Below are 21,083 nucleotides of genomic sequence, written 5' to 3' on the forward strand. Positions count from 1 at the left end.
CCTTAATTATGTCACTAAATATATTATTGTTTACATTTTTATGTAATATAAAATTAATGCAGAAAAACAACTCTAACCTAAAATGGACAAAGGGAGAAATGGGCACAGACAAATAAATGGTGGGTATGTCATATTCCTAATCATTTGTATGTACTGTTTTGGTTTATTTGATGCATGTTAATAACACCTTTAGAGTACTGTTTGTTTATTTGAGCTCAAGTTCTTTCTGTGATCAGTTGGGAGCTACGAAATTAACTAAAGCTAGAAAGCAAGATTTGGCTTGTATGGAGCTAAATGTCTTGTAATTTAAAAGTAAACCAAATGTCAGCTAAACTTTCTTTTCTTTATTCAGTGTTTAATGAGCAGTGGGCATCTCATCATTGAGAATCAAAGAGAATCTCCCCTCTCTCCTCATCTCTCTCCATTATATTCAGAAGGCAGATGCCAGCAGGCATGAGGGATCTGTCTCAGCTGTGCTTCGCCAAAATCCCTTTCCCCATTTATTTCAGGGTATTAGAATGGTCACCTGCTTCACCACACTGCCACACACAGGCAAGCTCTGTATTCCTCAGATCCATACATCCATACCCCCTCCCCCTGCAGCATAATAACATTGGATTTTTGGTCAGATGGAACAGTCCTGTGTGTCTGTGTGTGCGTCTATGTGCTATTGTCAAATCCAATGCTTTTTCTCATTGCTATTCATGGCAAAGTTCTATGTGAGTGTGAGAGTGTGTGGGTTTAGGTGTATGTGTATAACTCTGTAGCTCTCCTAGGTCTTCTGCAACGTATCAAGCAGGCAATCACCCACTCGCTCTCTCCTCACAAAAGAACTCTCTGGAGGCTCGGACAGCCGCAAACAGGGCCAATAGTTTCTGAATAGAAGCTAACGAATAGCACTTTTCTTCTAGATTTGAGGTGAGATTTCTCACCTAGGAAAAATTCTGAGCGTTGAATTAAACCTCACAGGCTTCTCACAGAGTCCACTTTATAGTTCTGCACCAGTTAAATTGGATTCAGCATTTTGTTATACACTATATTACCAAAACTTTATGAACACCTGCTTATACAGCATTTCTTCTGAAATGAAGGTTGTCAATAGGCAGTTTGTCATAACTTCTGCTTCTCTGCAAAGACTCGGCAGTAAGATATTAAGCGCCTCTAACTGATGGCTAGCACTGGACATGGTGATGTAATACTCATGTGCTGCTTCTTCAGAACACACCATTTCATATCTTGCTTTTCTATGTAGAAAGCCCCTTTGGACGTCCAAATGGGAAAGCAAGCATTTTCATATAAATGTGTTAGTCATTTGCCCATGATGACTACAGAATCTCGATATGAAACAATTACGACCTTGACACAGAAACTCCTGTCCTGCAGGGGAAGGAGGTTGAAAGCCTGTTGTGGTCTCAGAAGGGAAGCCTGCCTCTATTCAAGTTGTTTTCCCTCAAAGGATGCTAATTAACATGTTAATGCTGAGGAGCATGAGTGCTGTGTGAGTCACAGCTCCTGGTCACCTCGTACAACTACAGTAAGATCTACCAAGATTGGGGAGAGAGTTAGATCATTGAGAGGCAGAAACAGAGGCAACCTAAATGTGTTAAAAACGTTTGTCCATATACTGTACATTTCATTCTCTTTTCCAGAAGAACATTTAAATAGTTTTAACTGTCCATAATACAACTATTTAAAATAGAATATTATTTGTACAATACAAATAGAAAATAATATATTTGTGTTGCCTTATTAAAGAAACTGGGGATGTACCTTTGAGGGCACCACAATAGTAACAGTTATTTCAGTGCAGGGTAAGATCTGACACAAATAAATAAAATAGTTGTATTTGTCTTAAATAGCTAAAAAAATCTGCTTGTTCTGGCTACTGTGATTTCTTACTGATTTTTATGAATGTGTCCTATTTAGAAATTCAGGAGCATATTTTAGGTGGCAGCCCAGTGCAAAACTAAAGAAATGAACCTTGAACACAAAACATATCTTGACTTACGGCCTACATTTGAGGTAAGAAAAAACATGTGCCCATATAATTTTTCCCAGAAAACTCCCTTAATACTCACAGTCAAAGAAATCTGGGTTAAATGTATTTGAATGTATCATAAGAAGACTGCAGCAGAAAATGGGTTGGCTGTGTGTATACTGATAAGACATAAAACTTGAAGTCAAAAATGCTGGGATTCGTGCCATGAGCAGCATTATCTAATTCTGGTACTGTCTTCACAAACACTTCGTTTTCAGAAAGACAGCACTATGTCATTATGAAACTGGAAAATCTAAGTTGCAGCTTTCTTTCAGCACCACCCTCACCACCATTGGTTTTACTAAGAAAATGTAATTTCAAATAGAATTTTTTTGTATCCTTAACATCCTGAAAGACTAATTTAAAAGAAAGCCTTCGCATATCAGCACACGGGGAAGAGAGGCGCTCATGCAGCTAATTCCCTTTGAAGGGATCTGCTGAATTCTCTGAAGCACCACCAGCATCAGAGACATCCCTATTGTAGCTAATGTGCAATGTTTGTTTTGTGAGGGGGCTATGGGCAAAGATAGGTGCAGCTCACCAGTCAAACAGGATTCTAATGTCCACTCTGGGCAAGGCTTGTGTGAGGGATTGTGTATAATGAGTAGGAATTGGTTAAAAGAGAGAGAGAAAGGGAGTGATACCAAGACCAACACCAGTGGAGGAGATGCTAAGACGCCAAAACACCTCATTGTGCAAATTTCATGCTCCACCAATAGATATCATTACAGACACTATCTCTCCCACTGCCTGCCACAGTCTCAGAATCTTAGTTTGGTGGTAGTACAGAGGCAGATCTCTCTCTGGACTCGTTACGCCTTCCCTGTTTCTCTCAATCCAAAGAGAATATAAAATAGAAATAAGCCTAAAAACCTGAAGGTCATCCAGTAAAGAACAAGATTACTGCCTGAAGTTAAAACAACATTTGGAGGAAAAGTAAAATTCACACACTTACCCCTAATCAGTTCATCAGCCAAGACATATTTCTTGTTGCTTTAGTGTTTACTTCTTTAATTCGGCATCTGACTTTTTGTAGCTAATGAGACTCAAGCTAAGTCATGACTTGGACGCAGACACACCATTCACCATTATATGGAATTTCAGCCAGAAATAAATAAACAGAGCAAAACAAAATTAATAATGATCTATTTTTGTCCAATGTTCTCAACAATTTGTCAATACCATTCCTTACATAGGACTCCCTCGGCCTACTTCCAAAACATCTGAAAAAGAGTATGTTACCTATTAGCCTTGCTGTGTATACAGTGCAGATCCTCAGCAGTACACTTCACATGTAGTCTTATCGAATTTGTAAGATTCGTAGTATATATTTCTCCAAAGCATCAATTTAAAGCCATCACCAAAAAGTGTCTTTTATGTGGCATGACAACTCCCAGTGAAACCCTGCAGGCTGCAGCTCCTAAATGAAAGTGGTAAAGTATAAATCCACACAGCACACACCCAAAGCTCAACAGAAATCAATAGGAAATGCCACAGCAACCAGCATTGTCGACAGTTGAGATAAATCTGTAAACAGGGTGCCATAACCACACTCAGTAAATCAGCTCACTCGAGAAATGGAGTTATTCAGTCACTGTAAAAGACACTGAAGAAACCAAAAAGTTCACTGCCACTTAAAATATGGCCAGCAAATTGGCAGGACCCCAAAAATAGTGGTATTGACCAGTCTACTAATTACCTGTATGCTACATTTTGCACAAAAGGCTTGATCTAAATGCTCATTAATGCAGAGTTAATGGAGAGAAAGGACTGGCTGATATAGGGATATGCTGATATCCTGGACTGTGCACAACTAACACAAAATCATGTAGAACTGATAAAATAGAGATGTGTACTATGGAAAACATGTCTTCTTTGAGATGTTTGTATTCATGCACCACTCCAAGCAAAACCTGAAATCAAGTGACAAGGTTTAAGATCAAGATCTCTGACTGAACTTGATAAAGACCATAAATACAGAACAACGGTTCAAACCTTGTTTGCAGTTCATAACAAGTGACTCAGACACAAGAAGAAATAAGACATTTGTCACTGCTGCAGATCTCCCTTGGCTTTTAGCATCAGCTCTTTTAATTTGCAGTCCCCACCTTTGGTGGTATAGCGAGAAGCAGGACTGAGAGGCAGACATAATAAAGCCGTTTTATTGCTCAAATACGAGGAGAAGTTCTCGCTCTGGCCTCGTCAAGTCTGGCTTAGTTGCTTTGGATGAAAGAGTGACCCTGAGTTATGGGCAAAAGAATGAAAACATTTGAGAAATGATAGACCGGAGGCAGCTGATTTGTCATTGTTTAGTGTTTATTTGCATGAAGGGCGAGAGCCGTCCCTCCCGAAAGTAAGACCTATGAGGGAGACTTTGTGTTTCCATGGAAACTGGCACAGATTGGCCTAAAGAAAAGCCACAGTGAATCATCAGGTGGGTCCTCCAAGATCAATACACTCTGTACCTGCACATACTCACACACATGCACCAGCATTTACACACATAGCGAAAAGCTTAAACTGGCTATTCATTCTAATTTTGAAAAAAAATTATAAAAAAAGAATTTACACCAGTGGGCCATATATCCTAATGAATAACATGTCATTACTGTTGCAAGATATCTTAATGTATTAAATCTTTAATTCCAAGGGATTCTTCATTTCAACAAAAGGCACTAGTCTCAAAGTCATATATTGTTACACATTCATTTACCAAACTGACTTTACCCCTTAGAATTTGTTGTTACTGCACCTTTAAGATGGATAAAAAAAATGCTAAGTAGTATTTTATCCAAAAATGACAGCTTTAAAATCATTGTGATGCTAATCTGAACTTAGCACAGCAGAAACTGCACTATGTAACTTCTGGAGGAGGGTCGGAATCCAACCCCCCCCCCCCTCTTTATATGCATATAAAGTGAGAATATAAAGTGAATTACACTCTGTAACTGTAGGGGAGTCCAGGAGCAAAATTACACAATCCTACCTAGTGTTCTTTTAAGTGCAGGTTAACATACAATAGCAACTTGATATTCATGACCAATGTGTGAAAAGTCTTGGCTCAAGTTCCAGCTCTGAAAGTGACCAGAAAACAACACAAATGTCAGGCACCCTGCAATTAGGTCTGAGTTTAAAAGCAAAGAGCATGTTAAATATACACAAATTGGAACCTGTAATTATTCCAAAGCTTTAGTTGTTTTAGAGCTTACAACCGGCCATTCCAGTCTGAGGCTTCATGAGGTCAAAAAGAGTCTGTCAGAATGACAATTTGAAAAGCACTTGAACATTTAGCACTCATCAAAAACAGACAGTCACTGTTAAAACTTTGCATTCTTTGCTGAACTTTCATACCACCCACAAATTTAAAATTCCTATAATCTCTAAAGAGTAATTGTACACTTCTAAAGCCACGCGAGCACTATACTACTTGTAGTCTGCAGTCACAAGCCAGTTACAGGAGTTTATCCTAGACAAATGCGAGAAAAAAGTGCGGGGAATGTGACCTTTGAAGGGCAGACCCCGTGTCCTCATTAATTCACGTGTGGTCCACACAGAGCTGTGAGGACTCAGGCACTGCCTCTCATCTCCACGGAGCTGGCCCCAAGACTGCAACTCCCGCACCGCAAACAAGTAATGGATACATAGATTATTTCAGCATTTAGTCAGTGACACGGCAGGCATTTATGTTTATGTGAGTGCCTGCAGGGAGGAGAGAGAGAATGTGTAGAGAGAGCATACACTACCACGCAGATGTTCGGAATCACTTTTTAAAAGCCCAGATTCACAGTTTTTAATACCGTAGAGTTTATCTGGCAGTTCATACAGGTAAAATGACTCTAACACATTAGACCTATGCCATTTTATTATGAGAGCTGTAGATGATTCTAAAATATGAGCAGGCTATACAGTATCATGAATGAAGTTAAAATAAAATGAAAATTCAGAATGCCTCATGTTGGAAAAGTGGCAATCACATCTCTAAATTCATTAAACTTTTGTAATTGCTTCATCCTAATCAGGTTTGCATTGGGTCCAGAATCAATCTGTACAAGACAGGAACACACACTGGAAACTGCAGGGCAACACACTCACACACTTCTAACATAATTTACATTTAAGACAACATTTACATTTAAGCAACTTTTTTATTGCTAATCAATGCTTTGCTAAGAGGAACCACTTTACCTTCTGTTGAGCCTATGTAGCTCCAATAATCCAAAAGCCTCTTGCAATTGGTGACTCCCTATTTTAATTCACCCATCACAGACTCACTCTTTTACAACTGAATGAGGGCATATGGTGAGCATGCTCAATGTCAAGTGTCGGCTAGAGGAGTGCAAATCTTTCCCACTACCTGACTGTGAAGAAATGGGTGTGGAATTTTGGATTTTGAGTTAATAAGTTTCAATGGCATTTGTGAGCCAGAATAATCAGTTCAACTTAACTTGAACTATAGGAGGAAACCCGAGTACACAGAAGAAACCCAAACTGACACAGGGAAAACACATGAATCATGGAGCTGTTCAGCAATGACACTACCTGCTGTCCAAATCTCTAATTTGGTTTAATAAAAATATTCAAATGAATTCCAAATTGGCTTATTCAATATTCATTCATTGTCTGTAACCGCTTATTCAGTTCAGGGTTTATTCAATATTTTAGCAGTGAATTACTTCTTTGTAGAAAATACAGAATTGCTCCCAATGGTAGCGATTGGAACCAGATGTCTCAGGGATTTAATGCCTCTAAAAGCTCTGTCACATAACGTTATTACATGTAGTGTTTAAGAATACACACCCCGAAGCCTGAGCCACTGTTTTATAATGGATCTTAAATTAAACACTACAATAACACAAACAAGACTGAACCTCTCTTCCTTTGTTTTAGGCTGGAAAGTGAAGTACAAAGAGATAACCACAAATGTACTTTTCAGTTATGTGCGTCAGTATCACAAGCATTATGAGGAAGTTTGAAAGGCCTAGAGATTGTATTTGACTTAAACATCAATGCCCTTCTCTTCTCTACTGGTAGACAATCAATATCTCAAACTGATTGCTTTTCCAATAACAGTGATGAATATTAATTGTCATGAGTGACCACGGGCAGAGAGGTGCGACCTAAGTCGATATTTCATAATCATACAGCAGGAACAGGACACTAGCAGTGAATAAAATGCAGCCTGGTAATGGCTTTTATTGGCTGATATAAGAATATGCCATAGGAGACTAATAAATATTAATTTAGAAGATAAAAATGGATGTTAATAAGCTTTTAAATGTAGTCTGCTACTTTTTAATATGCTTATCACAATGCCCTGCAAAGAAGAACCACTTTATCCTCACTCCACCTAACTAGCACTATATATCCAAAAGTTTGCAGACACCTCTTCTAATGGGTGACTTCATCTACTTTAAAGTGCACCTCTTACAGACATAGGCACATACACACTTTGTTCAATCCCCAAGGAAAAGCTTTTCCAATTGAAAGAGAGCTTAATGTCACCATGCTTAATGCTTAGTGTCAGGAGGTGTTTAACGCCCCAAGCCCCAGCACATAACGCAGAGCAGTGGAACTGCATTCTCTGGAGTGACAGATTACCTTCAGGATGAGGTGGAGTGGCCTTTGTGATTTGAAATTAACCATCTACATCTAACATCAGTACCTGACCTCAGTAATGTGCATGTGGCCCAATGTTCCTATATCTACTGTAAAGCCTTTCTAGATGAGCAGAGGCTATTACTGCAGCAAAAGGAATAAACTCCAAAGTGATACTCTTGATTTCAGAAGAACCATTTGGCTCGGCCAGCGTCAGTGTCTGAAAACATTTGACCGTATACTGTACATGAGGGAAGGATGAAAAATTTAGATGTGTTGCATGAGTCTGGCTGTCAGACTATAAGAATGTCAATTACTTGCTCTGTCACACAACTTAAAAAGACTGGCACAATGGAGCTGATATAAATAGCTGTGCAATTTGGAACCTGGATCAACAGAATAATAATAATTTAAAAAAAAAAAAAAAAAAAAAAAAAAACACCTGACACACATTAAACCCATATGAGGCGTAGTGGAACCAAACTGCTACCTCTTTAGGCCATACACATTCTTTAATGTACTAAAACATACTGAGATTTGTGACATTTCTGTGTTATAATATAGGCTATATGAAAAATAATGTTAGTTGGGTAAAACGTGACCAGAGTTAAGGGACCTAGGGCCATAAATGAATATCCAGAAAAATGACTTCACTGTGAATGGATGCAGATGAATAGATGTTAATGTGTGAAAAAAACCCAAAAACCCAATCAAACAAGGTTTAGAACAAAATAAGCAAATGCTAAATACTTTGCCCCTAAAAAAATGAATATGTCAATAAAATGGTTGGGTCATTGAGTTCATTTCATTTCATCTGATCCTCTGAGTGGTGGCCCAGTCAGTAAACATATCAGTTAAAGCATTTAGCCCAGAGGAAACCCAGCATGCTGATTAAAACCACTAAAGATTACACAGGCAAGGAACATTAGCATCCTCCTGCAGGTATCAGTGACTGATGCACAAAGCCACCCCCTCCATTAAAAGAAGATTAACCCAGCTGACAAAGCTTGGCTACTGAGAATTATTTTAGCTATGGGGCCTCATGACCCATCGGCTGATTAGAAATCACAAGCAGAAAAAGCTCACAATATCAGCTAAGCAAGCCTAACACCCACAGCCAGTCACGTTTATTAGTATATTCATTATATATTCACTAAAGATATGGGATCATTCAAAAACCTAAAAATGTCTGGGTCTAAAATGAAAGCAAGTTTGGAATAATATATGCAATAACTAATGCAATAACTATGGCATAAAAAAATGACATATCAAAAATACCTGAGTGTTTTGCGAACCATATCCTCGTCGGTAATGCCATAGTAGGTCAGCGTCTCATTCCACACTGGATTGAGGGTGTTGCGGAGGGTCTTGGTCCGTAGCTTATTAGCCTAAACAAAATTACAGCCATTTTAAGTATGGCACAAAATGAATATTAACAAGCTCAGTTATGTTAAGTGATGTCAGAAACTCCATAAACAAGTAAAAGTGGTAGTTAGGGCAAATAGTGGTAGGCCACACAACTCACAGAATGACACTTGTGACAGTTCTGAAGCACACAGTGTGTAAATAGACTTTCCACAGTGCCAGCACCTACTACTAAAAACTTACAGCAAAATTTGATATATCACTCTGTACTTAATAGACAGACTAAAAGATCTAACACTTATTGCAGTTCTTTTTTTTTTTTTTAGATGAGAATAATGATCATAATAACTCTTTGTTCACGCCGGCAGGAACACAACCCGACAAAGCAGCCGAACGTTATTCATTTTCAATGGTAAGGCAGTACAAACACTGGCAACACCTATTTATATACAGCTGAGGTAGAGTACACAAAGTTTCATTTCACTTTTGTGGAATGTTTTTCTGCCACACACTTCAGCAATGGGGCATAGTGACTGGCCAGTGGACTGTAAACACACTAAATGACCTCTGATCTCAATTCATTGTAAGAAGGTATTTGTGAACATCAGTATCAGTGTTGGGGATTGTAGTGAACAAAGCGATCAATACACTATAGATATACTGTATATGAGCTGGCTTCAGTCTTTGCAATAAAGACACACACACACACACACACACACACACACACACACACACACACACACACACAAGGTGATTAATGTGGCACAAACAACATCTGGTCCTTGTTTCATCAAATAAGGGCTTCCTGATTCTAATGAAACAAAACAAAAACAAAAACAAAAAAACCTCCATATGCTAACATCTTTCCCAATCAAGTACTTAATGTCCCTGAGAAAGAGATTCCCCTGTTTTCCCTGGTCAGGTGATACCAGTTTAGAATTAGTATAATCATGGTTCTCTGGAATATCTGTCGCTAAATGGTTTGCTAGCAAATTAGGCAAACAAAGACGGACTATTTTTTAAAAAAGGACATGTTGACAATTTGTAGCACCCTGGTATGGTCAGTGACAGGCCAAAAAACTGCCTTGGTCACAAGGAGTCACTGAGGAATTTGATCAAATTTGAAGATAAAACCCTTGAAGTGACAAAAGCAGCAGGGGTGACGGAGTACTCAGAGTTCCTTAATGAAATAAAGTGCCCTACACAACAGAGAAAGATTAAGTGAAGCTAAGGACTTCTGAATGTGACAGACTGGACTACACAGGTCACAACTGCTTCAAGGAAAACCCAAGAGGTTTAAAGCTCTACACTAACACAAACACTTGTAAGACATACAAAGAAAATACAAAGACATACAAAAGCAGTAGAGCTATCTCACAAATAAAAATGGTATAAGTATATACACTATAAAGTAAATCATAACTGCACATCAAAACCCTATACCTTGCACTCATGCAGTATTTATACTACTACAGAATTTTCATAGTATATATACACACGGAAATGGAACACACACACACACACACACACACACACACACTTGTTTTCTGCCCAAAGGTAGTAGTGTACATACTTTACTGGCTCCTGGCAGCAGGTGCAGTTTAACATAGGGATCCGACAGCCCATTGTGATCCATCGGTTTGAGTCCCTGAGAAAGAGAGGGGGAGAGAGAGTTGTTTACCAATAACAGCAAGGATAGTGCACTGAAAAAACAGGGTTGAACTTTAGCGCTGTTGTCTATACAGATTTTGAGAGGACAACGTAACAAAGGCTGTAACCTTGCTGATGGAGCCAAAGGCCTGGGAGATCTCATTTTAGAAAGATAGAGATAGAGATACAGATCTCATTGAGAAATAGCACTTTCAGGAGGAGGTCAGCTAATTAAAAACACCGGATGTTGGGCAGCTCACTGACAGGGTGGAAAAAAGACAAGCAAACAATAAAACAGAGAATTCCTGTAGCCAGTTAACTCATACTAAGATGCATTCCAATCCACATAAAAAAGGCACAGCTGGTGTGTTGTGTTGACAGGATCGTAATAATGAGGAAAAGCAAAACAAGTCAAAAGGCCCCAAGAGAGAAATCAGCCTCTGTGGGACTGTAGCATTTCTGCACCATGTTGGAGGCTGTAAAGTTTATCTACAGCTAATTAATAAAGCTGGGATGTGTGATAGGTTGACAACAAGGTGGTGGGATTTTAAAGGTCAGCTGTAGGAGTGTTGGAATAAGAATAATATAAATAAAACAAACGTGTGAACTGATATTCACAACTTTGCCATATGTGGGATGCTGACTGTTCATGTAACGGCTGCTTCTATGGGTTCTGATGATATGATAGTGTCCTGTGGATTTTGGAAAATTTGTCACATTTTGTAAATTTAAGGCCATGGAATGTCTGAAATGTCAATTGGTTGTATACTATTTACACGTCTGATCCAAGCATGGTTAAAGGATTGACTCAAAGAATGTTGTTATGCAGCAACAATTATAATTGTCTCACAGGAAGACAAAATCTGCTTCTACCAAGCAAACTGGAGAGCTAGCAAATGGTGAGGAAACATTCTTTCACTTTTACAAAAATAGTTTCTGGAATAAAATCACAAATGTCTCCTTTATTATTATTATTATTATTAAAATGCTGTCATTGTTTACTCTTTAATTAGCAGCAGACAACAAAATGCGGCAGCCAATGGAAGCTGTCATTTAACCTGTGGTAGCTGCTAATCAACCAGCATCTGTCACTTACTGGTCAGATGCCACTGGCTGACTGGCAGGTACTAACTGGTCACTGGTAACTGGTAGCTGGCACTAAATTGTGAGTGGCAGCTTCCACTCACCTTCTGACAACTGCCACTGAAGTATTCAGGAACTAACTGGAAGCTGCCACTAGCTGTCAACCACTATGAAAATGTTAAACTGCATTTCAGTGGGTAGCTACTTTGGACTCCTCTTTCTTCCTGAGATCATCTCTTCAGAATGCTCATAGCCAGGGTTGTGCAAAGACATTTTTTGGGGCAGGTGCTCAAAAAAAAGGATTTTTTTTTTAGAACTTAGTAGGATTTTTATAAAGGCACATTATATATATATATATATATATATATGTGTGTGTGTGTGTGTATCAGTGGCGGATGCTGGTCTTTCAAGGAGGGGAAGCTCAATTTCGGCCTACATCATAAAATGTTTCGGTTTAGTTATACATAAATTCTACCCTCCGTTCCTTTTCAAGAAAATGATCTGTGACCCTGTCGTACCAACAAGGCGTCTTTTCCAGGGACTTGACTAGTGTCCTCTCAATGGCCAGCAGAGCTAGGCTGCTTAAACGGCCTTGGCCCATGGTGTTGCGGGTGTAAGACTTTAGCTGCTTTAAACAGGAGAAGCTCCTCTCTACACCTGCAGATGTAGCTCCAATTGTTGCCACTAATGACAATATAGTTTGTACACCTGAGGCATTGCACTGTCCAACTCCATGTCTTTCAGAAACAGCAAGAAATCACATCCCCTGTTGCCCTGCAAGTCCTGGTTTGAATATAGGACTTGAAGTTCAGACCTCAGTCTCACTGAATCAAAGAACTGGCCAAAACTTTTCAGGACACTCTGAAATGCCCCCTCTGGAAACACTTGTCTCATCTCATCAAATTTCCCTGGATTGACCAATTCCAAGAAGCACAGACTTTCCAAATTTGCAAAACGCCGAGGTAGCTGCTCTGTGAGATTGTCTAGGATGGCCAAGTGTGTACGCCTGTGAGTGCTTTGTGATGGTGGAGGGGCTCAGCAGCACCCGCTGGACAGAAACTGCGATAGAAGTCAGAAAGAGTGATAGAAGTCAGTCTCCAAACAGAAGCAGCTACAAAAATCCCCACCAGAAATAGAAGCTTGATTTGTCCTTTTAAACAAAGAAAATGCCGCTAAAAGGATTAAGAAAGTCTCCGGTTCAACTCAGAACAGAATGAAAATGTAATGCTCCCACTGATCTTTACACCAAAGGATCGCTGGTTCGCTCATTTCGCTGTCAATCAAAAAGGGATTCAGCCTCAGACAGATCATCCAATCATCATGCAGAAGCTGAGCGTTTGGGCCAGCTGAGGCCAGCCCACTGCCCCATAGACCCCCAGAGACGTTGAGCGTCCGATGAATGAAACTGAAACACTTGGTTTTAGACCACAACAATTTATTAGTATGGTGTAGAGCCTCCTTTTGCGGCCAATACAGCGTCAATTCGTCTTGGGAATGACATATACAAGTCCTGCACAGTGGTCAGAGGGATTTTAAGCCATTCTTCTTGTAGGATAGTGGCCAGGTCACTACATGATGCTAGTGGAGGAAAACGTTTCCTGACTCACTCCTCCAAAACACCCCAAAGTAGCTCAATAATATTTAGATCTGGTGACTGTGCAGGCCATGGGAGATGTTCAACTTCACTTTCATGTTCATCAAACCAATCTTTCACCAGTCTTGCTGTGTTTATTGGTGCATCGTCATCCTGATACACAGCACCACTTTCAGGATACAATGTTTGAACCATTTGGGGCTTCTCCACATCGTAACTCTCCCGGATGTGGGGAAAACAGTAAAGGTGGACTCATCAGAGAACAATACATGTTTCACATTGTCCACAGCCCAAGATTTGCACCCCTTGGACCATTGAAAACAACGTTTGGCATTGGCATGAGTGACCAAAGGTTTGGATAGAGCAGCCCGGCCGTGTATATTGACCCCGTGGAGCTCCCGACGGACAGTTCTGGTGGAAACAGGAAAGTTGAGGTGCACATTTAATTCTGCTGTGATTTGGGGAGCCGTGGTTTAATGTTTTTTGGATACAATCCGGGTTAGCACCCGAGCATCCCTTTCAGACAGCTTTCTCTTGCGTCCACAGTTAATCCTGTTGGATGCGTTTCGTCCTTCTTGGTGGTATGCTGACATTACCCTGGATACCGTGGCTCTTGATACATCACAAAGACTTGCTGTCTTGGTCACAGATGCGCCGGCAAGACATGCACCAACAATTTGTCCTCTTTTGAACTCTGGCATGTCACCCATAATGTTGTATTGCAATATTTTGAGCAAAACTGTGCTCTTACCCTCTGCTAATTGAACCTTCACACTTTGCTATTACTGGTGCAATGTGCAATTAATGAAGATATATATATCTTGTTAACAAAATCAATAAAAGTTATGCATGGATGCTCTTTGTATGAAAAGGCAAGCAATTTCAGCGGGTGTGATGCCTACATTTCTTTTATTTTTTTAAAGGAACTTCGGGCCAGTAGCCACTGTCATTACCTGTCTGTCTGATGCTGTGGGTCAGAGAAGTGTGTAGAAGCGGTTTGTCCTGGTGCTCAGCACTGCATGAGTTCTAAACAGAGGGGCAAGGTGGGAGCTTGTGCGCACCACAGATCAGATCGGGGCAGAATTCTAACAATAACTCAAATAAATGCCTGTCAAATATCAAAACACTTTTGGAGGGAATTGGTGACAAAGAGGGTCATTTTTATTTTTAAATATTGATGAATAAACAACAACAATAAAAAAAAAAAAACAAAAAAAAAAAACAAATTGGGCTCCAGCAGAAAGGGCACTTTTCTCATCCAGGTCAAAAGGGCAGGTGCTTGAGCACCACTAGGGGTCTATCTGTGGACGTGACTGCTCATAGCACCTCAGCCTCTATGATGAATTCTGACGGCATAATAACGCAGTCATGTTGATCTCAAGCCTTCAGTTGCTTGGGGCGACCTAAGCCGAGCTCTACAGGTCAGGAAACCTTCTTATAGATAAACCTCATTCCACTTGAGACGAAGCATCAATATCACACTGACATGCAGGAATGAAAGATTAATAACTCATAAATGAGATATTTTCTGCTCGGCTTTGCCTGCACATTTGCTGAAGGGCAGACGATGTGCTGTCAAGCTACCTTGACAAGCTGGATATATTGGACCAAAGGAAGGGTGTTCCTAACAGGGGTTACCAAAGCTAGTTATAGCTTCGCTGTGTGTGTGTGTGTATATATATATATATATATATATATCAAGAATTCACTCTCATTTCTCCCCCTGCTGTAGGGTAAATTTAGCTCCAGCTACCACAGCCTTATTGTCAGATTTGCAATAAGGCCCCAGTTGTCTTTATTTTAGTGAAAGAGAGCTGTAGTCTGCACAGACCAAAAAAATTGAATTAAGTGTTTGATAAAAAATAAGTAAACTCAGTTTCTGAAGTTTCAACATGTGCAATTTGCTCTGCAGTCCACCTGTGGAAATTAAGCTGCAAAAAAGGTCCTTTTAATTTTGCCATAGTTGTGTCATCATAACCATGACTGTTTTTAAAGATAAAATTAAAATTAATTAATGCTGAAGTTATGCAATGATGTTACTGAAGACAGTTGGTAATAAAAATTATTGGTGTGCAATATGTGTGGAAAACAACTAAAGGTGTGTTATTCATGGCTCAAACAAAGCAGAAGATCTACACCTGAAAAAGCAGACGTTTTCAAGCTCATTCAGTCACTACAATGAGATTACAACATGGTGATAAAAAACAACCATGCATGACTACATTTGGGACATAAAATCACGCTGATAACTAATAACAATAAAAATACATTTCACACCAAATGTAGGGTGTTCTCTATGATTATCTGTAGACAATTGGTGATTTATTAGCAACATATTCTAAAACCAGTTATAGATTAAAAGCTAATAAAGCCAACCCAGGCTTTTCTCACAGCCTCCAGCCATGTGTAACATAAGTGCACAGAGTAGAGACAGAACGGCAGCCTCTCCTACATATTTACTCCTACAGGTTGTCAGAACAGCAGCGTTGATAAATGATAAAAATCATGAAGAGCCATTTCTGCCTTGGATAAATCACAGCGGACGCATGTCACTCTGATGTTACATAAGCTAAACGTTGATCAAGTGAAAAAATCATACCAACCATGTACCTATACTTATTGTCCGTTTTATACAAGTCCACAACAAAATTACAAACTGTAGTCCATCTGTTGTTCTGTGCAATGTGACCTCTGATGAATGAGATAAAGAAGGGCTAAAAATCATGCTGAAAAAACAAAAGGATTACAATCTGTAATGGATGAACTACAAAGTCCACCTACATGAAAAATGGACGTGAAATATCTAACCCGATAAAGTCTAGATGGAGCATGTAACCCAAAAGTAATGGAGCATGTTATTGGTGCAATATCAAAACCTTATTAAACATCCACTGGGCAGACAAAACAAATGTTCAAATATCTTATGCAATCTCTTAGAACCTCATTAGGAGCTTAAACTGGATATTACACTGAAGATCAACCTGAAAACCAGCAGCGTCTTTCCTCTCTTCTTCTTTATACTTTCCTTTATTACTTAACCGGTTCTCACTTGCTCCTTCCATCACTGCTGAGGTCTTGTCACTGTAATAAATAAGGTGTACTCTTCTATCTTCAACATCCTTCTCATCTGTGCTACAAAGCACATTTCAAATGCCCACAGGTTTCTCCCAGGTCTCTGTGTTTGTATGTATCTGAGTGTGTTTGTGAGTGACGGGCATTCCTCTTTGAAAGTGGAACCCCAAGGTCCACTTCACCACGCAGGAGAGGATTCCATGAAAATGAGTGAGTCTACGAGAACAAACCTCTTTGATGTCATGCGCCTCTCTTCCTACTTCCTCCAGCATACACATATCTGGCTTTGGTCAAACTCCAAAAACACTTGATTATAAGCCAAAATCTACTTAGGCCTGAGTCTACACTCTTGGGGGATTATTTCCAAGCATCCAGTAGAAGGTATGGTCCTGTGCTGCTCTCGTCATTAAAGTAACACAGTTGCAAGATGATCTGGAGTTTGGCCAAACTGCCAGCCTGGCAACATTGTATTATATTGTATCAAAGGATGTAATAACCCCGAACAGGGCTGTGGCTGGTCCAGAGCCTACGCAGAATCACTGGGTTCTAGGCACAAACACACTTGACTGGATTGAAATGCACTAGTTTATCTCAAGCCAATCAAGCTGCCAACATTTGTTTCTGAATTGAGGGAGGAAACCCACACAGACTCAGGGAAAACACACCAGAATCTTCAGTGACCTGAGGTTTGGACAGGGGTGGGTTGTTCCTTAGGGCAATGGGGCAACACACCACCAAAAGGGAAAGGGAGGAAATTTTTTTTCTTTCATTCTACTACAGTAAAAACCAATGGCTCTGTATTAACAAAGCTCTGCCAGTTTTTCCCACCTCTAAGTATCACAGTCCATTCAGTGTGAGGTTTTGTTCCATACAGTCCTGCCTGTTGGTGGGCAATTTTAAGATGGTGGAAAATTGCCCCAGAATCCTCTCCTCTTTTCAAAATATTTGTGAGGGCAACTCAATGGCAATTTATAAGTTTCTGACCACAGCTGATTGTTGATTCGCTGAACGCAACAATTGCCCCCCCCCATGAGAGATTTGTCAGGAACTGCCACTGGGTGTGGATTGAACCCAGGACCCCAACATCCTACAGCTGTGTTGCAGCAATAGTTTGAGGTCTCCAATTTGACCAATGATAACCAAACCTTGGAATTTCCCCAGATGGAAAACTGCACCTTTGATGTACTTCTTGAAGTAGCCTAATCAACTCAACTCAGTGTTATCATTTAACAAAAACTACACTGTATATTGGACGAGTATGGGATACAATGTATGACCCCATTGATATTGTGTCTAAAGACATGCAGCTGCAAGTTTACAACCATCTTCTGATATTGAATTTTAGATATATTTGGACTGATGGAGTAACCCTAAAATATACCCCCCTCACTCTGTGATGTCCCAACCTGGATGCTGAATTAAAAAGAGATCAATTGAGGGCTGGCAGCATCCAAACGAAGTGGCTTCTCATGGCTGTGATTGCCATGTTGCCTCTGAATAGGCGGTTGATCATAATTGTGGGGAAGCGGCAGAAATGACCAGTGTGCGGGAAGCAGATGGATACCATGCCTCATTCCCAATGTTTTAATCACCGCTAAGCCTCAAGCACAGAATCACTCCTAGTTAGAGCTCTTTTATGTCCTAAATCATCCCCATTTCTCCTCTTTTGCAAAGCTTGGCTTATAATCTGTTACAATCGAGGATCTGGACTTCCGTAAAAACAAGATGTGGGGCGGAGCTGCAATCTAACAAGCCTGGAAAAAACTGCAGGACCCCAAACAAGCCAATTTAAATCCAGAGTTAAACACGGAGGCACATTTTCATTGCACATTGCACAATGACAAAAAAGCACAAGTTATTTTATGGTTTAAATGTTTGCATGAGTTAGCTTTTTAGGACCATGATGATGTACACAGGACACAATTAGCTTCTTCAGTTCTGCAGGGTTATATTTTAAAAACTCCACCTAAAACTCCATGACAATATATTACTATATTGTATATTTTCCTATTTTTTTCATTCCAAAATATACAAGACTAAGTCAATCAATGTCATGATTAGGGCAAAATATCAAATGAAAAGACACATGTATAGCTATATATAAATCAATGAGCAACAGCAGGAGTGGAAACTGTTCCTGAATATCTGCAATTTAATAAATGAATCTTGATTGACTGCTTCCACAATGAATACCAACCCCCTGCTAGTCAATATCATGGCAAGCTATTGTTTACAATGTGTGCAAAATTCAAGTGCAGAGACAGAAAAATGGAAGAACCAGACAGTAAATGGCTCTAAAGGACATGGCCTGAGTGCATTAAGGTGAAAGTAAGGCACAGTGAAAGCAGGAAGAAGTTAAACTGCCCTGGTAGACATTGCAGGCAGAGGTGTGTGTTTATTGTGTGGAGGCAGCCTGACGGGGTGAGGAAGGGCCACATGTGGGTGTGATGGAGCTCAGTGGAAAGCCTTTAGCCAAAAAGGTAAAAACGGGTGGTAAGACAAAGGGCAACTATATAAATATCCACCTGTGTCCATTGCTTTATAAATATGTACACATACATGCGAACACACCTCCAGTGGCACTGATATAACCTTTTGAACAGACACATACACCTGTACTGGCACAACAATGTGAAAACAATTATTAAACAAATTGGTATATATAATTCTCCCAAACAGAATAAGGAAAAATTCCACTTATAGATTTGATGGCCTTTCAGGCTAGTTATGACTAAATCAATAAATGCAACCAGCCATGAAAATCAGTAATAAAAATGCCAAAAATTTCTTCTTACAGCTCTTCATTTATAAGCCAAGTCTGAGATCATTAATCAATTATTTACTGATTACTCCAATTAAAATGAATTTTGCAGCACTAATTTATACTCATGCCAAAGTAAAAACGAATATAAACACCAAGTTTGATTTTAAAGGCTAAGCACCACTTAATGGACCTCCATGAATATTTCACATTATTTTAGTTACTGACATATATAAGTATAAATTAAAATGAAAATAGCATGCTTAATTTGCTTTCAAATTGACAATTTTATTAAATTGACGGAAAATCCCGAGCTCGCTACGGAAATTCTTGAACGCAACAGCTGAACAACGCCACGGTAAAACACCGTTATGACTGAATGTTATGACAATAAGGTTATGACAAAAGGGACAGTGAAATGAGCACTACTGATAACGGAGTGAGCGGAGAGTTTTTTCCAAAGTGCCCGTTTATAGTTTACAAATTTAGTCCATTTCCTGGATATTTTGGGATCATACAGCTAGTGCTTAGCCTTTAAGGTTAAAGAAATACTGCACCCATTCACATTACCCTGATGGTGAACAAGCCAATTGCTAATCGATCACCCCTAAACACCTCACCAAAGATCCATTCACTCACTCCCCAAATACCCACTCATTCACCACTAAACACCCCCTCACTTGCTTGCCAAACACACATCCAGCCCCTAAAACCCCCAAACACCCACTCATTCACTCTTCAAATATTCACACATTTACCACTAACCACTCCCTCACTTGCTCGCCCAACACTCATTCAGCCTGTAAAAACCCCAAAACACCCACTCAACACTCCTCAAATATTCACACATTTACTTTCCAATTCCCACCAACTCACTCCCAAACAGCCCCTAACTTACCGCACCAAACACCCACCCACTCACTCCCAAACAGCCCCTGACTTACCGCACCAAACACCCACCCACTCACTCCCAATCAGCCCCTGACTTACCGCACCAAACACCCACCCACTCACTCCCAATCAGCCCTTGACTTACCGCACCAAACACCCACCCACTCATTCACTCCCAATCACACCCTTACTAAATCCCCAAACACTCACTCACTCCCCATCCGCCCACGGGCTCACTCACTGGACCAGTCACTCACCCCCTCTTGACTCTGGAGTGTATGATGGGTATTTTAGATTGACAAAGCACCTCATTGCTATGCTAAGTCATTAGCTCTCAGTGCAGACTAAACACGACTGGTGAAAAATGACCCAGGTCAGGAGCAAACATACTCTTACAAATGAAGGTGGCAGGCACTAGCACTTGGTCAAATTACTGTCATTCATCACTACATAAAGAAACAGGAATGGTCAAGATTCCTGGTGCACTTAAGAAATGTTGCTAGGGGCCAGGTGCTGTCTACAGACATCCTTAATCACAGATCACCGTTCTTAATAGCCGGAGAAAGAAGTAAATACAAATGAACTGACGAATGTTGATCATTTACCTTCTACAAATACAAGCAACATTCTTCACAAAATGCACTACCAAATACTGTCAGCATGAAGCTCTCAGTTGGATAAATAGTTTGCTCTTTCTCATATAAAATGCTACCAAAATCGATAGCTTATTATCCTACTATTTCTCAACTGAGACAACGGTGAGCTGAAAACAGTCAAGCTGGTGCACCCGGCAATCGATGTGAAAGTAAAGGATAGAAAAAGCTGTGAAGTTCAGGTGTAAAAAGAGACTTAAGCACCCAGATCAGCTAAGTCTGGAGAAGTTGTACTCTGAATATCATCTTCATCGAATCCTGAATGTTCAAGCCCTCTCTGGATTGCTGATGTACTTTCCTGTATAACATTCTTTAAACATACAACTGTAATATATGAGGGTCAAGAATTCAAGGCCTAACCAATCTCACGAGAGGGAATAA

At 39.9% G+C, this 21,083-nt stretch overlaps 1 protein-coding gene across 4 annotated transcripts in view; it reads right to left on the reverse strand.

Moving 5' to 3' along the window:
• doc2b (double C2-like domains, beta) overlaps positions 1–21,083 on the reverse strand; it is a 184,177-nt gene that overhangs the window by 17,769 nt on the left and 145,325 nt on the right. For all 4 annotated transcript variants that reach the window (XM_066660136.1, XM_066660134.1, XM_066660135.1 and 1 more), the window contains 2 exons: positions 10,572–10,646; positions 8,912–9,021 (listed from right to left, as the gene is read on the reverse strand). In XM_066660136.1, the coding sequence (XP_066516233.1) occupies positions 8,912–9,021; positions 10,572–10,646 (185 nt within the window). The remainder of the gene's footprint in view (positions 1–8,911; positions 9,022–10,571; positions 10,647–21,083) is intronic.

Source organism: Hoplias malabaricus, chromosome 2, assembly GCF_029633855.1.
Source record: "Hoplias malabaricus isolate fHopMal1 chromosome 2, fHopMal1.hap1, whole genome shotgun sequence".
In the NCBI taxonomy this organism is placed as follows: domain Eukaryota; kingdom Metazoa; phylum Chordata; class Actinopteri; order Characiformes; family Erythrinidae; genus Hoplias; species Hoplias malabaricus.